Source organism: Dipodomys ordii, unplaced genomic scaffold (genome assembly GCF_000151885.1).
Source record: "Dipodomys ordii isolate 6190 unplaced genomic scaffold, Dord_2.0 Scaffold125, whole genome shotgun sequence".
In the NCBI taxonomy this organism is placed as follows: domain Eukaryota; kingdom Metazoa; phylum Chordata; class Mammalia; order Rodentia; family Heteromyidae; genus Dipodomys; species Dipodomys ordii.
Window position 1 is genome coordinate 1,480,613 of NW_012267341.1, and position 17,757 is coordinate 1,498,369.

At 42.2% G+C, this 17,757-nt stretch overlaps 1 protein-coding gene across 4 annotated transcripts in view; it reads right to left on the bottom strand.

The window, feature by feature from the left end:
- Positions 1-17,757, bottom strand: part of Atg13 (autophagy related 13) — a 65,511-nt gene that overhangs the window by 12,035 nt on the left and 35,719 nt on the right. For all 4 annotated transcript variants that reach the window (XM_013030008.1, XM_013030007.1, XM_013030009.1 and 1 more), the window contains 8 exons: positions 14,500-14,581; positions 13,496-13,576; positions 12,724-12,843; positions 6,291-6,337; positions 4,172-4,312; positions 1,439-1,479; positions 480-576; positions 38-136 (listed from right to left, as the gene is read on the bottom strand). In XM_013030008.1, the coding sequence (XP_012885462.1) occupies positions 38-136; positions 480-576; positions 1,439-1,479; positions 4,172-4,312; positions 6,291-6,337; positions 12,724-12,843; positions 13,496-13,576; positions 14,500-14,568 (695 nt within the window). In that variant the 5' untranslated portion in view covers positions 14,569-14,581. The remainder of the gene's footprint in view (positions 1-37; positions 137-479; positions 577-1,438; positions 1,480-4,171; positions 4,313-6,290; positions 6,338-12,723; positions 12,844-13,495; positions 13,577-14,499; positions 14,582-17,757) is intronic.

Here is a 17,757-nt window from a genome sequence, read left to right on the forward strand (position 1 = left end):
GGCTGCAGGTTGAGAGAGTGCCTTTCACATTCCTCACCTGTAATTGCAGGGGTGCATGGGAGAGGAGCTAGGATAGGGACGGTCCACAAAGTGATCAATGATAATCCCCATGATAGGTGGGGTTCTCTCAAATTGCCTGTAATGCAATAAGAAAATTGCAATATTTGTTAAAATTCCTTCCCAGCCCCCATGAAGTCTTCAGAGGACCCTTCACATTTAGCAGGCAACACTGCCTTAACTAATGCAATCTCTAAATACAGACCATAAACTCTACATTCCCAATAAGCTGGCTCTGGGACACTCAAATTCTCCAATCTGACAACTATGTACTCACTCACTCACTTGCTCTCATTCTTTCACACTCTCTATTTCATTCTTCTGAAGGTGTTCTTTAGCAAAGCTGAATGGTAAATTAATCTGAGCTCCCAGGAAGGCAGGAGCTTTATCATCATGGAAGAGATCAAAGGGCCCTCCCTCACCTGGTAGACATGAATGCCAAGTTAATTCTGTAAGCACAAGAAAGAGTGATGGTACCAACAGGAGTACCCACTGTCCCAACACGAACCGTCTGGAAGCCTAGAAGAAGAGACAAATTATTAGCTTTTGTCCAGAGAATACCATGGACTCTTTACAGTCTATTGTACAGTTTCCCACTTAGTACTTTAAATGCCATAGTCGTGTGTGTGTGTGTGTGAGTGTGTGTGTGAGTGTGTGTGTGTTTCCCTTTCAATTTGCTCTATAAGGAGTGAATATAGCAGAGAAAAATAGCACTGTACTTCCAGGTAAAACTACCTGAGCTAAGAGCTAAAAAAAGAAAGTTGAGTTCTTAGAATTTCTAGAAAATAACTCAGTTAATGTGATGGCTTCTTAGACCACTTATCTTTTCTTTACTTTGTTACCAGCTATGTATCATTGCAGGTAGCAACCAAGCCCATCTCTGAAGTTAGGAATGCTCTTTCCTTTTTCTTTCTTTTTTTTTCTGGCGGTCAAAGGGCTTGAACTCTGGGCCTGGGCACTGTCCCTCAGCTCTTCAGCTCAAGGTGAGCCCTCTACCACTTGAGCCACAGTGCCACTTACGATTTTCTGGTGGTTAACTGGAGATAAAAGTCTCACAGACTTTTCCTGTCCAAGCTGGCTTTGAACCACAATCCTTAGATCTCAGCCTCCTGAGAAGCTAGGATTACAGGTGTGAGCCATTAGCACCCAGTTATTTATTTTTATTTTTTGCCAAGCATAGGGCTTGAACTCAGGGCCTGGGCACTGTCCCTGAGCTTCTTTTGCTCAAGGCTAATACTCTACCACTTGAGCCACTTCCAGCTTTTTCTGGTTATGTGGTACAGGGCTTCATGCATGGTAGGCAAGCCCTCTAACACTAAGCCATATTCCCAGCCCAAGAGTACTCTAAATACTGCAAATGTTTTCTGATCCAGACACATACCTTCTCCTAAGCCATTCAACTGAACTTCCCCAAAATATATCCTGTAGGGAAGAAAGAAAAAGAAATGTTACCTGCTTCTTTATTCTCAAAGCCTCTATAGACCAAATTCCTAGAAACAAGCCCATCTCTGCAGGAACATCTTGCCTGAAAGAGCAGTAATGCCACTAAGCACCTCAATTAAGCTACAGGCAAAAAGAAGAAGCATATAAAGGTATAAGACTAAGAAATAAGGAAAATAACAAGAGAAAACAGCAACTTTTTTCTTCCCTCTGCTACTACAATATGTATTATTTCCTAGTAGGTATGCCTATTATGAAATAAACAACATTAATAAAATTAGAAAATAATGCTGAGATTACTACTAGAAGGTCCTGGATTGTTTTTAAAAAAAATTTTTTTTGAGCCGGGTGCCGGTGGCTCACATCTGTAATCCTAGCTACTCAGGAGGCTGAGTTCTGAGGATCACCGTTCAAAGTCAGCCTGGGCAGGAAACTCTGTGAGACTCGTATCTCCAATAAGCCACTAGAAAACCAGAAGTGGTGCTGTGGCTCAAACGGTAGAGTGCTCGCCTTGAGCTGAAGGACAGCGCCCAAGCCCAGAGTTCAAGCCCCATGACCGACAAAAGAAAAAAATAAATTTTGAGACAGGTCTTGCTGCTCCAAGACAGGTCCAAGCTGGCTTTGAACTTGAGATCCTCCTACTTCAACCTGCCAAGTTTTGGAATTATAGACATATACCATCACATCTGAGTTATAAATAAATAAAACATGATTCCCAAAAGTCTTAGCTTTTTTTTTTTTGGGGGTCCGGTCGTAGGTCCTGAACTCTGGGCCTGGGCACTGTCCCTCAGCTCTTCAGCTCAAGGCTAGCGCTCTACCACTTCAGCCACAGCGCCACTTCCGGCTTTTTTTCTTTTTGCTTATGTGGTGCTGAGGAATTAAACCCAGGGCCTCAGGCATGCAAGGCAAGTGCTCTACCAGTAAGCCACCTTCCCAGCCCCAAACTCTATAGCTTTTTAAGGCCAGCTATGTTACCATAATTTAGATGTATATGCTTCACAAAAGGTTTTTGAAGTAAATATTCAGTTACTTAACATTTCTTAGCATTCTACATTTCAACTAAATGCAAATCTCTCTTACAAAGTCAACAAAAACTGATGATCAAGCCAGGCTCCGGTGACTCACGCTTATAATCCTAGCTACTCAGGAGGGTGAGATCTGAGAATCACAGTTCAAAGCCAGCCTGGGCAAGCAAGAAAGTCGGAGAGACTCTTATCTCCAATAAACCACTAGGAAACCTGAAGTGGCACTATGGCACAAGCGGCAGGGCACTCACTCTGAGCTGAAGAGCTGAGGGATAGCACCCAAGCCCAGAGTTCAAGCCCCACGACCCACAAAAAACAAAACAAAACAAAAAACTGATGATTTATAGGGAGATGTTCTCACTGAAAATACCTAGCTACTGAAGTAAAATATGTGAATTCATAATACATAAAATGTATTCATATTTTTTCAAATAATTCTGTTAAAAATTAAACATGCGGATGGGTGCTGTTACCTCACACCTGAAATCCTAGCTACTCAGGAGGCTGAGATCTGAGGATCACGGTTCAAAGCCAGCCTGGGCAGGAAAGTCTGTGAGACTCTTATCTCCAAAAACCAGCAGAAAATTGGAAGTGGCACAGTGGCTCAAGTAGTAGAGCACTTGCCTTGAGCTGAAGAGCTCATGGACAGCACCCAGGCCCAGAGTTCAAGCCCCACAACCGAAAAAAAAGAAAAAGAAAGTTAAACCTATGCAAGGGGTTATTCGATACATTTTAGGTTTTAACAGTACACAACCTATAGTTAGAGGTTAAGGATGAAAATAAAATAAGATGACTCTGAATCTGAGGTCTCACAGTGAATATTTTAGGCATGTGGCCCACAGTCCATGGCAGCCTCACAGCTCTCTGCCGGGGCTGAGTATGTGGCTTAGTGGTAGAGTGCTTGCCTATCATGAATGAAGCCCCAGGTTCAATTCCTCAGTATAACATAAACAGAAAAAGCTGGAAGTGGTGGCATGGCTCAAGTGGTAGTGTGCTAGCCTTGAGGAAAAGAAGCTCAGGGGCAGTACTCAAACCCTGAGTTTAAGCCCCAGGACTGGCCACAACCCCCCAAAAAACAGTAGCTATAGACAGTATATAAACAGGTGGTGGTATTCTAAAAAGAACTCAGTCATAGCAGGCACTGGTGGCTTATGCCTGTAATCCTAGCTACTCAGGAGGCTGAGATCTGAGGATCGCGGTTCAAAGCCAGCCAGGGCAGCAAAGTCCATGAGACTCTTATCTCTAATTAACCACCAGAAAACCAGAGGTGGCACTGTGGCTCAAGTGTTACAAGTCTTGAGAACAAAAACCCAGGGACAACACCCAGGCCCAGAGTTCAAGCCTTAAAGACTGGCACACACACAGAAAAGCATATGTTAACTCTGCCATACAGGATCTTCCCAGAGAAGCTTTTATATTCCAAAGGAATCATGGCCATGAAGTGACAACAGGACAGTTCACCTGATAAGTTTTGAAAAACTCAAGTTCATGAGCTCATAAAGGAGGCTTTCAAGTAATCACATAAAACCTATAGCTTTTTAGTGCCATCAATCATCCATCCAAAACAAAATCCTCAGGTATCTGAATACCAGTCAGACAATATATACCATGACAAGGCTGATAAGGAAGTGAGTGTCCACGCTACTTACCTGTACAATATGACGTATTCATGCCCTTGTTTTCTGGATAGTCTGTAGGCTGGTGTCACCCTAGTTATAGCAAGAAGAGACTTCAGCAGCAGTGACAGTCTGTTATAGACTGTGTAAGAAACTTTGATTTCTTTATCACACCTGAGGAGCACAAGACACCATTAGCATCTTCTATAAAGTGCTAGAACTATAAGAAGTTATTATTAAAGAATATTCTTAATTAAGGGTACAACTATGTAAAAGTTCTGTCAATATGTTGTTGAAGTTAGCCAAGCTTTTATACAGCGGAGAACCAAAAATCACCCAAGGTTTTTTCTAGGCATCCCCACCCCCCCCCCTCAGTATTGTGAATCAAATCCAGAGTCTTGCAATTGCTAGGGAAGTGCTTTACCACTTTTTTTCTAGTTTTTAAGTAAGTATCTTTCTAGGAAACTAAGGAGCACACTTAAAAACAATTACTCAATATTGCAATTATATATTCTTAAGAAGTTGAAATATTTCAGTTACTAGCTTTATTTATTTTTGGTGCCAGTCCTGGGATTTGAACTCAGGGCCTAGGTGCTTCCCCTAAGCTTCTGTGCTTGAGGCTAGTGCTCTACCACTTGAGCCACAGCTCTACTTCCAGCTTTCGAAGATGAGTCTCACGGAGTTTACTGTGCAAGCTGGCTTTGAACCATGATCCTCAGTTCTCAGCCTCTTGATTAGTTAAGATTACAGGCTTGAGCCACTGGTGCCTGACCTAAGGACTCCCATTTAGAGTGAGAGTCATTTTCTGCCCAGGTTGGCTTGGAACTTTGATTATTGGACCTTAGCCTTTTGAGAAGCTAGGATTACAGGATAAGCCATTAGCACCTGGCTTAGCATACATTCTCAAGGTACTGTTTTAGGATCTATTTCTTTCTGTCTATATAGAAACAGAAATAATTTTATCCAGGAAATTTGGAGGAGTCTGTTTGGACCATAACTTGGCTTATTTTCTATTTAAGAAAAAATAAGAGGCTGGAGGCCCAGCTGCCTAACAATAGTAAGCATTTGAGTTCAATCCTTAGTACCAACCAAAAAATAAACAAACATGACTCTGGATGCTGGTGGCTCACACCTGTAATCCAGCTAATCAGGATGCTGAGATCTGAGGCTTACAGTTGGAAGCCAGCCTGGGCAAGAAAAATCCCTGAGACTATTATCTCCTATTAATCACACACACACACACACACACACACACACACACACACAACTTTAGCAAAAGAGCTCATAGCCAGGTGCCAGTGGCTCACACCTGAAATCCTAGCTACTCAGGAGGCTGAGATCTGAGGATCACGGTTCAAAGCCAGCTCAGGCAGGAAAGTCCGTGAAACTCTTATCTCCAATTAACCATCAGAAAACTGCAAGTGGCACTGTGGCTCAAGTGGCAGAGTGCTTGCCTTGAGCTGAAGAGCTGAGTGACAGTGCCCAGGCCCAGAGTTAAAGCCCCAAAACTGACTTAAAAAAAAGAGAGAGAGAGAGAGAACATGGACAACACACAGGCCCCAAGTTCAAAACCCATGTCTGACACTGACACATACACTAATGGCCATATCACACATAGTAATCACTAAGAATTTTCTTTTGATGGATTGGTATTTTCTCAATATTCCTGTCTATAGCTTTTGAAAGCTGAAGCTTAAACAGTAGCTAAGCTAATCTCTGTTAAAGAAGAAAATGGGGGAGGGAGATAATATGCATTAATACACAATCAACCCAGTGTGTAAAAAGAGCAGTGTGGGGAAATCTTGCTGGATAGCAGCAACACAGAAAGCAGACAAAGTAGTGTAGTCATGTTACAGGAGCTCATGAGGGATTTAATCAGAGAACTTGCTGTTCTCTGGGAAAACAACAAAATCCTTTACAGCTTCTGCTGCTCCTTTCCTGGTGCTGTGTGAGTCTCTGGACTGTCTCTGAAGGTCATCTCTATGCCTAGGATGGAAGCCAAGCCTGAAGCACTCTGTAGCAAAGACCTACCGGCTTTGCTGAGTGGTCTGGATGCCTTTGGTGACTGAAAACAAAGCCCTGCTTTCACATGATATCATCTGCTTTATCTGCAAATACCACCAACCACAGGGCCTGAGACAAAAGCACTTACTTTTCATTCATTTCAAGACACCAAATTTCCAGCTCCATAGAATCTCCCTGTAGATGGGACAAGGGGAAACCATTTCAGTTTTTTAACTATTTTTTTAAATTATAAAGTACTACATAATCACTAGAAAGGATTGGAAGGTACAGATAGGCAAACAGATTAAAAACCATTTAGCCAGCTATTTTTCTATTTATTTTGGAGTGCTAGGGTACTGGGATCTGAATTTAGGACCTTATACTTGTGAGGAAGGTACTCTACACCGCCCCCTCACCACCCCAACCCCAAAAGCTACACTTCTAAAAAAGTTGGATTTGCTACATGTCACTTTTCTTTTCTTTTTTCTTTTTTTTTTGGTCAGTCATCAGCTTGAACTCCTGGCCTGGGCACTGTCCCTGAGTTCTTTCATTCAAAGCTAGTGCTCTACTACCAGAACCACAGTGCTACTTCCGGTGTTCTAGTGGTTAACTGGAGATATAAGTCATAGACTTTCCTGCCCAGGCTGTCTTCGAACTGCCAGCCTTAGATCTCAGCCTCCTGAGTAACTAGGATTACAGTGTAAGTCATTGGTACCCAACTTTATTTTTTCTTAATACCTAGGGCCAGGTGCTGGAATGTAGCACAGTGACAAAGAGCTTGCTTGCCCAGCAAGTGTAATATCCTGAGTTTGATTCCAGTACAAAAATAATATATATACAATTTTTTTTTTTGTCGGTCATGGGGCTTGAACTCTGGGCCTGGGCACTGTCCCTCAGCTCTTCAGCTCAAGGCGAGCGCTCTACCACTTGAGCGACAGCGCCACTTCCGGTTTTCTGGTGGTTTATTAGAAATAGGAGTCTCACAGTCTTTCCTACCTGGGCTGGCTTTGAACCGCGATCCTCAGATCTCAGCCTCCTGAGTAGCTAGGTTTATAGGCATGAGCCACCAGCGCCCGGCCCATATATACAATTTTTAAAAAATAAACAAAAAATAACACCTAGGGCTGGACAGGACAGTCCATGAGACTCTTATTCCCAATTAATCACAAAAACATCCATGACTCATATGGTAGAGTGCTAGCTTTGAGCAAAAAGAACTCAGGGATAGTGCCCAGGCCCAGAGTTCAAGCCACGGGACTGGCAAATACTACTACTACTACTACTACTACTACTACTACTGCTACTATTAGTAATGATAACAATAATAATACTTAGGCACCTGCCTACTAAGTTCAAAACAAGCCAGCACCCAGTGGCTCACACCTGTAATCGTAGCTATTTAAGAGGCAGAGATCTGAGGATCTTGGTTCAAAGTCAGGGTAGTCTAATAAATCAAAGAAACTTTTTTTTTTTTTATCAGTGGTGGGGCCTGGGCACCGTCCCTTAGCTCTTCCGCTCAAGACTAGCGCTCTACCACTTGAGCCACAGCACCACTCCCGGCCTTTTCTGTTTATGTGATGCTGAGGAATCAAACCCAGGACCTCATGCATGCAAGGCAAGCACTCTACCATTAAGCCACCTTCCCAGCCCCCAAAAAACTCTTATCTTTAATTCACCAATAAAAAATCTGGATGTGGAGGTATGGCTCAAGTGGTAGAGCAACAGCCTTAAGCAAAAAAGTTAAAGGAGAAGAACACAAAGTCTTGAGTTCAGGCCCCGGTAGGGCACAAAAAGAAAAAAAAAAACAGCAAAAAATCTTGGTGTTTTCCTGATGAAAATAATGCATCTCTTTTGTTTTCTGCAGTTCCAAAGATCAAATCCAGTACTTTGAGTGTGCTAGACAAACACTGTAATATGAAGCTACATCTCCAATACCCCCAAATTCTTTATCACTATAACACAGTACTCTACACTATGACTATCATTTTATCTAACCAGTCTCCCTATCGTGGACTATACAATGGACTTACGTTTCTTTTCTCTTTTTTTTTTTGTTTTGTTTTTTGCTTTTGGTGTTAGCACTTGAGCTTGAACTCAAAGGCTCTTGTCCTTGGTTCAGCTTTTTATGCTCTTGGCCACTTGAACCACAGCTCTAGTTAAGAAGTTAACATTGTACACACATATACAATTTCCTTAGGCAAATTTCCATTGGTTCAGAGAATATAAACAAGATTTTTCCTTTTTCATTTTTGCAGTTCTAGGGTGAAATCCCTGGGTCTTGCTCATCCTGGGGCTTAAACTCAGGGCCTTAAGCTTTTTTTTTTTTTTTTTGGTGGGGCTTGAACTCTGGGCTTCGGTGCTGTTCTTCCACTCTTCAGCTCAAGATAAGCGCTCTACCACTTGAGCCACAGTGCTACTTCCGGTTTTCTAGTGGTTTACTGGAGATAAGAGTCTCACAGACTTTCCTGCCCCAGCTGGCTTTGAACCATGATCCTCAGATCTCAGCCTTCTGAGTAGCTAAGATGACAGGTGTGAGCCACTGGCGCCCGGCTCCTTAAGCTTTTTTTTGCTCAAGGCTAGTGTTCTATCATTAAGCCACAGCTATATTTTCGGCTTTTTGTTGATTAATTGGAGACAAGAGTCTCACAGACTTTCCTGTCTGGTCTGACTTTGAACTGTGATCCTCAGATCTCAGTCTCCTTAAACACCAGTGTCCAGCTTTAGCCCTAAACCTTTTATTTTATTGTAAAGGTGATATACAGAGCCTAAAGCTATTTTTCCAAAATAACTTCAGAAAAGCTGAAAATTTTAAAGTAATGGAAAGAGCCTTTCCCTTCAATTCTATAGGGGAATTTTTAGGTAGCAGCCACATTTTAAGAACACTTGCTCTTTTTCCTTTTCTTTTTTTTTTTGTCAGTCGTGAGGCTTGAACTTTGGGCCTGAGAGCACTGTCCCTCAGCTCTTCAGCTCAAGGCAAGCACTCTACCACTTGAGCCACACGCCACTTCCGGTTTTCTGGTGGTTTATTGGAGATGAGTCTTCCAGCCTTTCCTACCTGAGCTGGCTTTGAACCACGATTCTCAGATCTCAGCCTCCTGACTGAGTAGCTAGGATTACAGGTGTGAGCCACCAGTGCCCCACACAATTGCTCTTTAAACTTAAAAATCTAGTTGTCTGATAGCTTTAGACAACCTCTATGTATTAGTCCTAACACTTCCTTGGTTGGAGGGAAAGAAATGCATAAGGCCAAGCTCACTCAACCTTGTGACACTTCTGTGTGTGAGTGAGAAAGATAATCACATCCCTTTGGACACAGTAACCTTTTTACTAATCATTCAGGTGTGGGAATGAGTTTGGGTTAGTTTATGAAACTAATCTGACCTGGAAATTTTGTTATAGGTCAAATTTACATTGCGTATCCTTAGTATCTATCCTTATCACATTTTAAGTTTTTGTTTCTTTTCTTTTTCTTTTTTGTCAGTTGTGGGGCTTGGACTCTGGGCCTGAAAACTGTCCTTGAGCTCTTCGGCTCAAGGCTAGAGCTTTACCACTGGAGCCACAGTGCCACTTCTAGGTTAAGAATCTAGCCTGTAATCCTAGCTATTCAGGAGGCTGAGATCTGAGGATGCAGGTTCAAACCCAGCCCGGGCAGGAACGTCTGTGAGACTCTTATCTCCAATAAACCACCAGAAAACCGGAAGTGGCCCTGTGGCTCAAGTGGTAGGGCCCTAGCCTTGAGCTGAAGAGCTGAGGGGCAGAGTCCAGGCCCATAGTTCAAGCCCAATGACCAACAACAACAAAAAAGAATCTCACGGACTTTTCATGCCCAGGCTGGCTTTAAGTGAGATCCTCAGATCTCAGCCTCCTGAATAGCTTGGATTATAGGCGTAAGCCATGGGTGTCCAGCAAGTTTTTGTTTCTTGAGATAGAGCTCAGTATATTGCTCAGGTTGGCCTTCAACTCCTGGACTCCAGAATGAGGGTGTCTGGAGGACTGGCTCACTCATTCTCCCATGTAGTTGGGACAACTGAGTTTTGTCCATGCCTAAACTGCACTGCCTCAAGAAAAATACTGTGTTATTTTAAAATAATACAGTAAGTTTCAAAATTCTCCCCCCCCCAAAAAAATAAGGGACAAATAAATACTGGAGAGTATCTACAAGTTGATGTTGTTTTTCTAGAATAATCAGAACTATTTATAATCAGGTTTCCCAGATGCTCATAAAAGGAGAGTTCTTCCACAGATTCCTTTTAGACACTCTGAATCACTAAACGAAATAACTCATTGTAGAAACTTGCAATTCACTAAAGGACTTTTGTTTTATTGGATGTTAGGGTTTCCACAGGAAAAAAAATTGAAACCATTCATTCAATAAAATTCTTGAAAGAGTACTACATGCTATTCTAGGCACAAGGCTGGCTCCTGAGGAAACAGAAGTGGTTGTATATCTAAATGCTACCTAATTTCAAAAAGAACTTGAGAAATACATAATGGTATATAAGAATATGACAGCTGCTGATCTTAACTAGGAAAATAGAGCATGAACATAAACATGTACTAACTACCAACTACAATTTACCCTAAGAATTTTACAAATAAAGATTAAAGCCAGGGTTGGGATGGTGGCTCAGTGGTAGAGGTCCTCGGTTCAATTCCTCAGCACCACATAAGCATAAAAAGCTGTAAGTGGCACTATGGCTCAAGCGGTAGAGCGCTCACCTTGAGCTGAAGAGCTGAGGGACAGTGCCCAGGCCCAGAATTCAAGCCCCACAACCAACAACAACAACAACAACAAAAGGAGTGCAAATAAGAGGATCATGGTCCAGGCCATACTAGGCAACAAGACCCTAACTAAAAAATAAAGATACCAAAAAGGGATGGAGGCATAGCTCAAGTAGAATACCTACCTAACAAGTACAAGGCCTTGAGTTCAAACTCCAGTATCACCAAAAGCAAAAACAACTAAATCATACATCAGGTCTCAGTAGAAAAGAGCATGTATGAGGCCCTGGGTTTATCTTTGATACTGCAAAGCATAAACAAAAACAAAAACAGGGCTGGGAAGGTGGCTCAGTGGTAGAGCGCTTGCCTTGCATACATAAGGCCCTGGGTTTGATTCCTCAGCATCACTTAAGCAGAAAAAGCCCGAAGTGGCACTGTGGCTCAAATGGTAGAACGTTAGCTTTGAACTGAAGAGCTGAGGGACAGCACCCAGGCCCAGAGTTCAGGGCCCATGACTGACAAAAACAACAACAACAAAAAAAAACAGTTCTTCCTGTGATGGTTCATTACTCAGTCTCTGATTTTTCCTATTCTTTTTGCTGCAAACAAGGTTTCCCTATGTAGAACAGGCTAGCCTCAAAACTTGTTATGTAGCCTGTCTTGGAACTTTCAAATTCCTGCCTCATACTCCTAAGTGCTGGGATTACAAGTGTATGCTACTACTACCTCACCCAGGATTCACTGGGTATATAGTTAAAATCAGGAAATGACATGGAAATAAGTTCAGCACAAATCAAATGCAAATAAAAGTAAAAACTGAAGTGTTGTCAGACACCAGTGGCCCATGCCTATAATCTTAGCTACTCAGGAGGGTGAGATCTAAGAATCATGGTTTGAAGCCAGCCCAAGCTGGAAACTACATGCAACACTTATCCACAATTAACCACCAGAAAGCAAGGAGCGGACCTGTGGCTCAAATGGTAGAGCTTTAGCCTTGAGTGGAAAAAGCTAAGGAAAAGTGCCCATGTAAATTCAAGCCCCATTACGTACACAAACAAAACAAAAACTGGTGTCATGTCACTAGAGAGCATAAGGTTAAGTCATTTGATTAAAGTGATTCAGCAGGGATCTGACCTCTCCTTACATAGCCCTAAAGTCCATTTGCCTTATATTATACCATCCAAGTTTACAATCTATTAGTCAAAATAGATTAATAGGCATGCTAGTAGCCAGGTACAGTGGCTCATACCCTGTAATCCTAGCTATGTGGGAAGCAAAAATCTGTAAAACCAAGGTTTTTGAGGCCAATCCAGGCAAAAAGTTTGAGAGATCATATCTGAACTAATTAAAAGCTGACTTCAAACTGCAATCCTCAGGTCTCAGCTTCCTGAGGGACTAGGATTATAGATGTAAGCCACTGGAACCTAGGTAAACAAAAATTTCTTAAAAAAAAAAGAAAAGCAAAAAAAGCCTCATAATACAGCAAGATTTCTAGAAAAATAAAACTATAAACCAAGTATCATAGGAAGTCTCAATAGCAGCAGTTACCTCTGCTTCTAAAAGAAGGAGATTTTCAAGAACACATGAATTAAAGAATGAGTGGAAATATGTTTTATAAAGCAGGAGGTAAGGAGACTATTTTACATTGCTGGAGCTGGGAACAGTGTTTGCCTGCATACTTGAGGCCCTGGGATCACTCGGCAACATTCCAACACTAACAATCTACCCCTGATACTTTCAGAAAATGATGAGCAGTCTGGAGCAGGAAGGACCAGGAAAAAGACTAAGAAAAGAGTTGGAACTAAAGAGTGCAGAGGCTTGAGTGCCATGTGTGAACATAGTTCTGGCTATAACCATACCTCAGAAGTCTTGAGTGAGATCTCCACACACATAGAGCGCCCAACCGCAGGCAGCTGCCCTGCCAATGCCTTCTTTGCTTCATGTGTTACTTCTGGGATGTCTTTGATTGCTAAGTTAAACTAGAAAGAAAAAAAGAGAAAACTTCTGGGTGAAACTCTCTCGAGAAACATGTAACTATATGGTAATATATGTTGAGTGAACAAGAATAGCTTTGGCTGATAACAGGAAATACTTCTCCGTCCCCATAAAATAGTTTAATCCAAGCCCCAAGTCTCAAGTTGAAAGATTGATTATCTATTACAAAGAGTATGTAACTATGGGCTGGGAAGGTGGCTCAGTGGTAGAATGCTTGCCTTGCATGCATGAGGCCCTGGGTTCAATTCCTCAGCACCACATAAGCAGAAAAAGCCGGAAGTGGCTCTATGGCTTAAGTGGTAGAGTGCTAGCCTTGATCTGAAGAGCTGAGGGACAGCGCCCAGGCCCAAGAAAAAAGAAAAAGAAAAAAAAAAAAAGAGTACGTAACAAGACACTATTTTTGTTTTCTAGGGACAAAACTGTGTATCTGTCACAGCAGAAAAGTTAAGTACCAAATAAATTCAGGGCTAATTTTAGTAAGAAATATATCCAAGTTAAATAGAATTCACTATTTTGATGTTATAATTTAGGAATTCTGTAAGTAGTATGCCTTATTGTTGCACTGAAGAACTTTCCATTAATTTCTTGTGATAAATACTACAGTATATACCCATCAGCAAAGAAGAGGCATTTTACCCAATCTGAACCCGTTGGGGAAGAAGATGAACGAGTGCAAATCTTTTCACCAAGTCGAGCCTGGACAATCACTTGGACAGTCTGAAAACAGAAGAAAATAGATGAAATGTCAGGCTGGAGATGCAGCACATGATCGTGGCTTACACAGGAAAGAACAGAACTTTAAATACAGCAGACTGGGGGAAAAAAGCAACAAACAAATGAAAAACCACAAGACACACACAAAAAAAATAGTATGAGAAGTGTTCCCAAGTGTAGGGTCAACCAGTAAGAGGAAGTAGAGTTTGAGCTCGGAACCTACAATAGTCCCACATGGCAGAAAGAAAACTGCACATGATCGCTAAGCTGTTCACAAGGAAATAAGTCCAACTGTGGGTATAAATATTCAGTCACAAGCTCATGTTATCATAGTAGATCTAAAACAAGAATTCTACAATTATTCATATAGCTTAGCCCATATGGCAAAAGTCTTCCCACATAATTTTTCAACCAGAACGGACACAGCACGTATAGTTCTGGCATGGCAACTGTTGAGAGAAAAAAGTGATGCAGGTAGAAGTGAACTGCAGATTTCAAAAAACAACTTTCAAAATTCAGTTTTAATTCTGTTTATGAGGAAGTCAACAATAAATGAAAGTTGGACATTTTGGTGCTGTTTGAAACTCAGGGAAGGATGCCCAAAATGCTGCCCATTCCAATTTAGTCTTTTGTTCTTATCCCAAGGGAACAAAATGTGCCAGTTACATGGCATAACAATTTGACATTTCTACCGAAAGCCTTGCAAAAAAATTTTGACCAAGTAAATGCAGAAAACTAGAAGCTACTTTTTAGTCACACCCCCAATGCCACCTTCATACTTGACAGTTTAGTTTACCACAGATAGAAGTCTCCTGAAACAGGCAAGCTACAAGCTGTTATGCTACATATCCAAAGAGGGCTCTCTAAAGAGAGAAGCAGGGGAGTCAGTTCTTACAGGTCTTAGTTCAAGAGAGTGGATTTATTACCTTGAGGGCAAAAAATTTAATAAACTTGTCCAGGTCCTTTCTGTCCTGGGAATTGAGATCAGTTTCCATTGCCTATAGGAATCTACAAGAGAAGAAAAAAGGAGTGATAGAAAAGGTGATTAATACCTTTAAAAAGGAACTGTATATAGGAACTAGTAACAGATGATACTGATTCTGAAACTTTGATCTTTAAATATGTAACTTACCTATCACAGTTTTATTACTCCAGTTTTATTAAAACTAGAATTCAAGTTTTAATAAGATAAAAACCTTTATTAAAGCAACATAAATGAGTTAATTTAATACTAATTCCAAAGTCCATTGAGTCAATTTCTCTTTGGAGAGTTTGAGGCCCCTTCTGAAAAATTGTTGACTAGAAACATCTTTTCTCAAAAAAATGTATACATATGAGAATGCTTACATGTAATTTCCAGGAGCCTCATGGATTTTTTTTTTGGGGGGGGGTTTTGGTCGTGGGGCCTGAACTCTAGGCCTGGGCGCTGTCCCGCAGCTCTTCAGCTCAATGCTAGCACTCTACTACTTGAGCCACAGCGCCACTTCGGGCTTTTTTCTTTTTGCTTATGTAGTGTATGTAGTGCTAAGGAATCGAACCCAGGGCCTCAGGCATGCAAGGCAAGCGCTCTACCACTGAGCCACCTTCCCAACCCAGTCTCATGGATTTTTGAGAAGCATTTATTACCTATCTTCCAGAGCAAAATGGGCTGATGATGAGGAATAAAACATTTAAGGACATAAGAGCATGAAGAGAGAGGTTTAAGTAAGAGAGAACTAAATGGGCATAAAAATACCAATATTCCATTTTTCCAGCAGTCTGTATGGGCACAGGGAAGCAGTATGGCTGTTTAGGACCATATCAGTTGTGAAAAAGCTAGAGCCAGAGACCCAGCCTACTCAAGGCTTTGAAGAAGGAAAGATAGCTTTTCTGGCATAATGTGCAACAGTTTTGCAGTAAGACAGACAGGGAAACCAGCTAAGTCCTTGGCAGTAACTCAGGCTTGAAGTTTAAGCTAAAACTAACAGCAGACATGAATAGGAAACAGTTCAGAGACATTTTGAAGAAAGAGATAAAGGGGTGCTAGTGTTTTAAATCTGTATAACTGAGAAGTTTAGTACAGTTTCATTTAACAACAAATAAGTGCATTTCTGTATCTCTCTATCTTATGTATAAATTGTTTCTCCCAGATGAGTTTGTTAGTCTTTTTTTTTTTTTCATTGCCAGTACTGAAGTTTGATTTCTGGGCCTTGTACTTGCTTGGCTTTTTTGCTTGGCTGGAGCTCTACTCCTTGAGCCATGCCTCTAGGCCTGACATTTGGGTGTTTTCTTCTTTTTCTTTTCTTGGTGCTGGTCCTGGTGCTTGAACTCTGGGTTTGGGTGCTGTCTCTGAATGTTTGTGCTCAAGGCTAACACTCCACACTTGAGCCACAGCTCCACTTCTGGCTTTTGGGTATTTAAGAAGATAAGAGTGTCATAGACTTTCCTGCCCAGGGTGGCTTCAAACTGCAATCCTCAGATCTCAGCCTTCTGTGTAGCTATAGTGTGAGCCAGCAGTGCTCAGCTCCACCTATTTGTTTTTAATGAGCGATTGACAAATATAGAACTTAGTCCAAAACCCAATACAACCAGTCCATCAAGTGAACTAGCACCTCCTGTAAGTAGGCAAAAAAGACAACCCACTGCCCATAGAAACGAGTCAAGTAAGTCAGATTTCTCTAGTAACCAATACAGGCAGCATAAAAGAACCACTGTGGGGCTGGGAAGGTGGTTCAGTGGTAGAGCGCTTGTCTTGCATGCATGAGGCCCTGGGTTCGATTCCCCAGCACCACATAAGCGAAAAGAAAAAGAGCCGGAAGTGGCGCTGTGGCTCAAGTAGTAGAGCGCTAGCCTTGAGCTGAAGAGCTGAGGGACAGGGCCCAGGCCCAGAGTTCAGGCCCCATGACTGGAACCAAAAATAAATAAATAAAATAAATGAACCAATGTAACAATTGGCCCAATCAGATAGAATTCAGTTACCACTTCCAACCAGATTAAGCCAGATATGGTTAGGTTAGCTTGTGTACAGCTTTCTCAGACCAAAATCTCTAATCTAGAAATATCTAAAACATTCCCTTTTTTCCAAACTGAAGTTATCTTGTCCTTTTGTCTCTAGTCTCTGTCAGATGCAACTGATGATAGCTGATCTGATTCTCTTGCCTTTTTTTGGGGGGGGGGGGGCGTCCGGTCGTGGGACCTGAACTCTGGGCCTGGGTGTTGTCCCTCAGCTCTTCAGCTCAAGATTAGTGCTCTATCACTTGAGCCACAGCTTTTTTCTTTTTTCTTATGTGGTGCTGAGGAATCGAACCCAGGGCCTCAGGCATGCAAGGCAAGCGCTCTACCATTTGGCCATCTTCCCAGCCCCTTGTCTTGCTTTTAATAACCTTTGCCTATTCTTTTTTTTTTGTCAGTCCTGGGCCTTGAATTCTGAGCCTAAGCGCTGTCCCTTAGCTCTTCAGCTCAAGACTAGTTAGCTCTACCACTTGAGCTAGAGTGCCACTTCTGGTTTTCTGATGGAGATAAGAGTTTCCCGGGCTGGCTTTGAACCGTGATCCTCAGATCTCAGCCTCCTGAGTAGCTAGGATTACCGTGAGACTCCTATCTCCAATAAACCACCAGAAAACCGGAAGTGGTGCTGTAGCTCAAGTGGTAGAGCGCCCGCCTTGAGCTGAAGAGCTGAGGGACAGTGCCCAGGCCCAGAGTTCAAGCCCCAAGGCCGACCAAAAAAAAAAAAGTATCATTTTATGCACTAACAGTACACTACCTGAAAAAGAAAACAAACTAGGTGCTAGTGTCTCACACGTGTAATCCTAGCTATTCAGGTTGAGATTTGAGGATGGCAGTTCAAAGCCACTCTGAGCAGGAAAGTCCCTAAGACTTTCATCTCCAATTAAATATCAAAAAGCTCAAATAGTAGAGTCATCTCTGAGTGAAAAACCTAGGGGACAGGGCTAAGGCACTGAGTTAAAATCCGAGTGCCAGCCGGGCGCTGGTGGCTCACGCCTGTAATCCTAGCTACTCAGGAGGCTGAGATCTGAGGATCATGGTTCAAAGCCAGCCCGGGAAGGAGAGACCGTGAGATTCCTATCTCCAATAAACCACCAGAATACGGGAAGTGGGGCTGTGGCTCAAGTGGTAGAGCGCTCACCTTGAGCTGAAGAGCTGAAGGACAGCGCCCAGGCCCAGAGTTCAAGCCCCACGACTGA